Source organism: Nicotiana attenuata, unplaced genomic scaffold (genome assembly GCF_001879085.1).
Source record: "Nicotiana attenuata strain UT unplaced genomic scaffold, NIATTr2, whole genome shotgun sequence".
Taxonomy (NCBI): domain Eukaryota; kingdom Viridiplantae; phylum Streptophyta; class Magnoliopsida; order Solanales; family Solanaceae; genus Nicotiana; species Nicotiana attenuata.
Genome location: NW_017670941.1, coordinates 23,916 through 31,441, shown reverse-complemented (window position 1 = coordinate 31,441; position 7,526 = coordinate 23,916). Strand labels below are relative to the sequence as shown.

The 7,526-nt window shown below is 32.7% G+C and overlaps 1 protein-coding gene across 1 annotated transcript; it reads left to right on the top strand.

Annotated features, from left to right (window-relative positions):
- The first annotated feature begins 2,319 nt into the window (after positions 1 to 2,319).
- LOC109244662 (abscisic acid 8'-hydroxylase 2) lies at positions 2,320 to 7,012 on the top strand. Its single transcript, XM_019411794.1, has 10 exons — positions 2,320 to 2,700; positions 3,425 to 3,746; positions 4,481 to 4,630; positions 4,889 to 5,060; positions 5,164 to 5,243; positions 5,555 to 5,641; positions 5,776 to 5,854; positions 5,936 to 6,042; positions 6,259 to 6,377; positions 6,491 to 7,012. The coding sequence occupies exons 1-10, from the start codon at positions 2,453 to 2,455 to the stop codon at positions 6,618 to 6,620; spliced, it is 1,494 nt and encodes a 497-aa protein (XP_019267339.1). The 5' UTR covers positions 2,320 to 2,452; the 3' UTR covers positions 6,621 to 7,012.
- The last annotated feature ends 514 nt before the right edge of the window (positions 7,013 to 7,526 follow it).

Below are 7,526 nucleotides of genomic sequence, written 5' to 3'. Positions count from 1 at the left end.
TTTAACTCGAAACTCAGAAAAGAAAAGAAGAAGATGATGAAGAAACAAGCGGATTAATTAAAATGAGTAAACGAGAAAACCTTACCTNAAAAATAAACAAAATCTTACTCATGCCAGTTTGAACCAACTGAACTCCCATTCGAGCCCTGGAATGATGTACACGCGTGTTGTTTAGTAAAAACAAGCGAACACATTATCTCGAGACCTGACTCGAGCTCCAGACTCAGGAAATTGGGAAGGTTCGAGGAACTCAGATTTCTAGGGTTCTGCCCCTTTTTTAATTGAAATTCGAAGCATTGGAGGGGGATTTGAGCAAAGAGAGGCAGAGATTTGAGAAGAGGGAGGCTGAGAGAACCCAGGGTGTTATTTTGAAGCGGTTTGGGGAGTAGCGTCGCCGTGCACGGCGGTGGCGGCGCTAGGGTTTGGGTTATTTGGGGCGTTTGATTGGGATTCGAGGGCAAAGGCTTGGGGGCTTGGGAAGAGGGGAGAAAGGCGATTCTGCATTGTTAGTTTGGGCGTCATTGGACGCCGGCCACCGCCGTGAGGCGATTTCCGGCGGCGGTGTAAGGCGGAGCTGGCGGGGACAATGGGTACGAGGAAAAAAGGACTTGATCTTTAGGGTTTCTTAATTTCAGACAGTTTTATTGAAAATCAATGTTGATTATGAGACGTTGGATTGAAGTGAATGGATGGCTTAGATTTAATTGGCCTTCATTAATCCAAAACGACGTCGTTTTGTATATGGGGGCTGGACCAGATCAAAACCTTTGGGCTGGGGTCAATTCGAACTGAGTTTGAGGGATTGGGCTCGAATTAATTTGATATTGGCCCAATCTTGGGTCTTCATTAGGACAGCCCACTTTTCTTTTATTAATTGCTTTCTTTTCCTTTTTATTTTGTATTTATTTTCAATCATTATTTATATTTTCCTGATTTTTATTAAATGTCAAATCCACAATTAACAACCCAAATTAACTTCTAAAATTATATTACTCAATTTCCAAATACCATAAATCCTAATTAAATGCAAACTAAGACAAATTACAAGTATAAATGCAAAAGAACAATTTTTGTTGTTTTCTTCTTTATAAAGTAACTCAATTAATCCTAAAATGTGAAATTAAACCCTAAATGCAAATGTCAAGTATAGTTTTTATATTTTTCATTAATTAAAATGCACAAACAAAATGCAAATAATTAACACGAAATGTCACAAAAATTCACAAAATTACGAAATGATGAAAGAAATCATTTTGTTTGAATTTCTGGGAGTAATTCATATAGGGCAAAAATCACGTGCTCACAGCAAGTATATTCTTGGCTTGTTGTATCCTGAAGAAGATTGTTTGTATTTCCCCAATTTGTATACGAGCAATAGCTTCTTTAAAGAAAGTAGTTCTCACGCCTCAAACCTTCTTCAATTTTGTTTTCGATTATTATTTTTTCTAACATGTGAAACGTACGTGAATAATATTTTTATGAACAACATGAAATCAGAAGAGCAGAAAAACTTATACTTCCTCCGTGCTGATCTTGTTTCTCTTTTACACGGCCCTTAAGAAACATTAATTATAAAGATTTTTGACTAATTTTACCTTATTTATGTCTTAAGATATAATCTCTCTTTATTGAATATATATTCTATTTATGTGCTATATCCATCTTCAAGAACAATTACGACTAAGGATAAAATGAGAGAAAAATAACTAATTTTATCTTAACTTCTAAAATAACAAATAATTTGAGATAACTATGTTTTGAAGTCACGATACATAATTTTAGACAGGTGAAGTAGATACATGTTCTCTTTCTTTAATTTTATCAACACTACAACATCGGGAGGAGACCAGCTGTGGGGCAAAATCAAATTAAATCTGTAAGAATGTCGAATGATGTAGTAATTAACTAGTGCCCTCTCAAATATGGACCCAACAAAATTAAAACGAAAAAACAAAAAACAAAAAGAAGCAACAGATCAATAACTAAGTAATTTATCGTACAACTTGGCTAAACAAGAAGCAATTAGTGGAGGTAGTTGGCTAAATAGGGATATATATAGTCAAACCTCTCTGTAACAGTTTCGTTTGTTCCAAATATTTTTGGATATTATAGCGAAGTGCTGTTATAGAGAACATACATTATAACATAACATAAAAATTAGTTCCGGAAAAACTTGACTTTTATAGTAAAGTGATTATATAAGGATAATGTTAAAGAGAGGCCTGAATTAGTTTGAAGACTTAAAATTTGTCCTGTCAAAGAGCACTTAATTCCTAAGTGGAAACATCCATTTAAACATTCCATAATTACTTGTCCACTAAATTAAAAAAAAAAAAATGAACTTCCAACCGTTCATTTAGCTTTAGCATTCAAATTTTCAAGACTCGCTTTTCAACAATCTTTCATTTTTAGTTGAGGCAAAAGTTTAGGACTTAGAATTCTAGGAGAAAAAATGCAGCTACTACTCAATCACACGTCTCGTTTACTTTATTGGTTTTGGTACATAGTTCTCTTCTTGGGATTGCTATATTTATTTGTGCAAACTTTAAAGATGTTATGGCATAATACTACTGCAACAACTCCGGCGAGGGTTCCGCCGGGCAACTGGGGATTACCGTTCATCGGAGAAACCATTCATTTCATGGCTGCCATTAATAGCAACAAAGGTTTTTATGATTTTGTCAAAGTTCGACGACTCAAGTAAGAATAATTTATTATTACGTCATTACTTGAATAAGATACAGTATTAATGTGTTTTGACTGTTCTGATAGAATATATGTGTCTCAAAAAAATTTAAATTTAATTTTTTCTACCAATAATGAAATTTCGTCGATAGTATTGATTTTAATCAATTAAAGGTGTATTTGAGATGATGAAAGTCATTTTTTCGAAATTGTTTCTAAGAGAATGACTTATTTTTAGGAAAATACTTTCTGAAAAAAGTTTTCTAATATTTGATTAGAAAGTGGAAAATATTTATTGAAAGAACATGTATTAAAGATTGATAATATTTTATCAAACCAAATGGTATTTTAGTGAAATTTTTTAGTATTAAACATTGATAATAATGTTCAATTGTTGGCTAAAGTAGTGGATCTTAAAAGTTAATAAGATAATTTTGAAGAAAAATGACTTTCACCGAAAAGTGAGAAATATCATTTTCCCTTTTTGTTTGAATAATTTTTCTTGAAAAAATATACATAAGATTTATATATCTTTTTGTATATAACATACATCAATGTATTCGTATAACAAACATATATATTTTGTTTGGAGAAGCCATTCAGACACTAGAAGCTCTTTAGGATGTAAAAAATGTTTTGGTTGTTATGGTAATATTCACATATATATATATATATATATATATATATATAGATAGATGATAAACTGTTATAGAGAGTTCTGACTGTACTTTATTTGTAGGTATGGGAATTGGTTCAAAACAAATATATTTGGGCAGACGCATGTATTTATCTCAAGCACAAAGGCAGCAAAGAAAATTCTAAGTAACGAGGGAGAGAATTTCACAAAGAGATACATAAAGTCAATTGCAAAGCTTGTGGGAGACCAAAGCCTTCTTTGTGCTTCCCATGAGGAGCACAAACTTATTCGAAGCCATCTTAATACTTTGTTCACAACTGCGTCTCTTTCGTCAATGGTTAGACAATTTGATGAATTGAGTGTTAATAATCTTAGCACCTGGCACCAAAGATCCAACGTTACTATACTCCATGAAGCTCTAAAGGTTGTTTTCCTATTAGTCTATTCCTATTAGTCTTTGAACAAATAGCCGCCCCGGTTTATTGTTTATTTTTCTTAGCAGTTATACATAGAATATGTACTAATTATACACAAATATATATATGAATTATATATATTACACATCCACTGCCTATTCTTAAATTAAGCGATTGGATGAACAACTATTTAGGTTAATTCTTCAAAATGTAATTCTTCCAACACATCCAAATTTAGGTGGATTAGACTGCACATATATTCATTGTTGTAGAAAAGACACCAAGTAGCCATTCTGAAGGACTACTATTTAGGAATTAGCCAATATGTCTTAAATTTATTTTCAATTCAATTTATTGGGGTGGAAATGTCTTGAATTATCCTGAAATTAAGATTTTAGTTCAAAATTTTAGGATAAAATTAGTACTGGCTAATTCCTAAATATTAACCCTAACAATGGCTGTCTGTGCACTTCCCCCCTTCATTGCTAGGTCAATTTGAACATAACCCAATTTAGCCAGTCTAAGAGTTTGGGCCAATTTGAGTATTAATCAATATAGCCGACCCATAAGAAAAAAAAAAAAAAATCGACATCAGTTAGTTAAGTATAATCATGATAAATTAAAAAAAGAAATTTCCTTTGGCAATCTGATTTGGTAACTAAAGAAATTATATTAAGGATAACTGATTGGTTCACATAGCTCGCTTGTTTCAATATAATTGCATTTTTTTCTTGTGTTATAGATAACCCTTGAAGCAATCTGCAAAATGTTAATGAATTTGGAAGGAGAAGAGGAACTAGAGACATTGCACAAGGATGTTGGGCTAATTTATGAAGCAATGCTAGCATTTCCATTAATACTACCATGGACCAGATTCTACAAAGGCCTACAGGTAATTGACAGGCCCAATATGTAAGCCCATTAAGTTGAAACCTTTACATAAATAGCCGGTCAAATTCATAATTTATTTTTTCTAGCCAGTATACATATACAACGACTGTATATGATTATACACATATTACACATGAATTATTCATATATCATGCATCCGCCGGCTATTTTAAATTTAAGCGCTTGGATATGCGGCTATTAATTAATTTTTCATTAAAGTTCGTATTCAACATCTAAGCCCATAAAGTTTTAATTGCAGGCCAGAAAAAGAATTATGAGGTTACTGGATAAGATAATAGAGAAAAGAAGAAAGTCCAAAGAAAAGTTTGATGATCTTCTAGCTCATCTTTTGAGCAAGGATAGTGGAGAAGAAGCCATACAATTATCAAATCAGCAGATTAAAGATAATATACTAACTATGATTATAGCAGGTTTGTTTTAATTTAATCTACATGGATTATACATAAGTGCTTTGTCATTTTACTATTAAACCCTCATATTTTTAGCAATTTTTTTTTTTTTTTTTTTGGACAGGTCAAGACACCACGGCTAGCGCGATTACGTGGATGATCAAGTATTTGGATGAAAATCCTGATACCCTTAACCAACTTAGGGTAACAAAAACAACTAATTTTTAAGTATGCAATTCACTAGTACTTAATGGTATAATTTTACGATTTAAATGTAAGGTTCGGTTCTCACCAGGTCTTTCCCTTCTTTTTTTTCTTTGATAGAAAAAATTATTTCGTTTTCTCAGACCCAAACTCGTCTCAATTCTGATAGTGAAATGGTTTTAATGATCGCTTCCTTAATTAGCATGTGGGACCTAATATCTAGCTAGGACAACTAAAATGAAATAAATATCTTGATTTTTTTGAATTATTTAACAGCCAAGATTCTAATATTAGAAAGTTGATTGGAATAGGCTGAACAACAAGCCCTTCAGCAAAAGGTTTCTAGCAACGCACACCTCACGCTAGAGGACCTGAATTGTATGCCATATGCATCTAAGGTATTATTTATTTATTTATTTATTTTATTTCACTTTTTTATTTATACTTATCTTGAATTTAGCCCCTTATTTTTTTGTTTAATTTTACAGTGCAATCAATACATTTCGAAATAAGTAAACCTTTGTGCCAACAGGTTATTAAGGAATCACTTCGAATGGCTTCAATTGTGCCTTGGTTTCCAAGAATGGCACTCCATGATTGCGAAATTGAAGGTTTGAATTATATACACAAAACTATGCCTAATATATTAAATTCAAATTATATTAATCCCTCTAATTTCTATGTGAATTTAGGATTTACGATCAAGAAAGGTTGGAACGTTAACGTGGATGCTAAATCGATACATTTTGATGCAATGATATTCCATGATCCGAATAAATTCATTCCTTCGAGATTTGATGTAAGTAATTCTCTACAATCAAACATGAGTTTACCAAAGGAAACACAATGGAATTGGGAAAATAGTTATATATACTCATTATTTACACTAACTCATTAAATATATCGTACACGCATTCAACACACAAATAAATTTAACACACATACTAACCTCATTTTTATCATTAATTATGATCTAATATAATATGGTGTAAACACTGATTAAAAATTTATTCAGGATGATTCAAAACCATATAGCTTTTTAGCATTTGGAATGGGAGGAAGAACATGCCTTGGACTGCATTTGGCTCGAGCAATGATGCTTGTTTTTGTCCATCGTTTGACCACATCCTACAGGTTTGGCCTATCTTTATCAAATTTAAAACAATAAACTAATCTTCTTTATCTTATTTTAGATTCAATTACAATTAAAAATTGTGTTTAATGTTTATGTATTTTTTGGGTATCAGGTGGATGGTAATAGATTCAGATGAAAGCATTGAAAAGTGGACACTTTTCTCAAGACTAAGAAGTGGTTGTCCCGTACGTGTTACATGTTTAGAGAAAGAGAGGGAGTTCCCTAATGCATCAACAACATGAAGCCAAATTGTTATTAGTATTATTTAGATTAGTAATTATCAAGTATTTGCAACATCAAAGAGAACACTGGGTCCAACAAGATATGGATTAGGCGGGGATTTACCTGATGCATAGAAAATCTATAAAGGGCCTTCCGATGTACAAAGCATTCCGCGTTTACGTAACATAAGGTTTACGTAAGGTAAGAGGAAGAACCGCACCCCACGGGGTATTGATGTAGACAGCCTACCTTGATGCAAGCATTTATAGCTGTCGAAACTGTAACATATAGATCACAGGAAAATAACTTTATCGTTAATCCAAGGTTCCCCTACTATTGCATAGAAGATACTTATGTTGTACTAATATTCTTTGTTTTAACCTCACCGAAATCAACGAGTATGTTTCTGTTAGGTGTTTGCCATAATTTTCTTACCATATTTGGTTTTCCTATTCTCTTTTGGTTTCCAATCCTATTTGGAATTGGATTCGGTTTATTCCTATTTTGAGTGGGTTTTGACTTTAAGAGAAAGCACCACTCATGATCTATAAATAGAACAACCTTGGAGAATTATTCTATGCTCATTGATACAAGTCTTTGAAAGACTTGAGCACATAAGAGTGGTTTAGAGAAAGCTTTCATCAAGAGAGAAGAGAGAAGAAAAGTATTTGTTTTGCTACAGATTTTTACTCCGACCAGCCAACTTCAAATCACGTTTTCCGATTCGTTAACCATTGGATCGGGCTGAAAGTTTGAGTGAGTGTTAGTAACATCTTGGTCTTGGATTTGAACGGTGGAGATCAGATTTGGAGGCTTGTAGCATATGATTTCGAGCCTCGAACAGCAGCTTCGTTTTGTGAATTATACTCTTTCTTCAATTGATTAATTGTTGCTCTTGTTGCTATTGTTGCTCCGTGTTTGGCCCT

Bases quoted from the DNA above. Each gene is read 5' to 3' on its own strand.
- LOC109244662 (XM_019411794.1), top strand. From the start codon at position 2,453: ATGCAGCTACTACTCAATCACACGTCTCGTTTACTTTATTGGTTTTGG. The intron at 3,747-4,480 runs GTTGTTTTCCTA...CTTGTGTTATAG, and splicing joins TACTCCATGAAGCTCTAAAG to ATAACCCTTGAAGCAATCTG. The intron at 5,244-5,554 runs GTAACAAAAACA...TGATTGGAATAG, and splicing joins ATACCCTTAACCAACTTAGG to GCTGAACAACAAGCCCTTCA.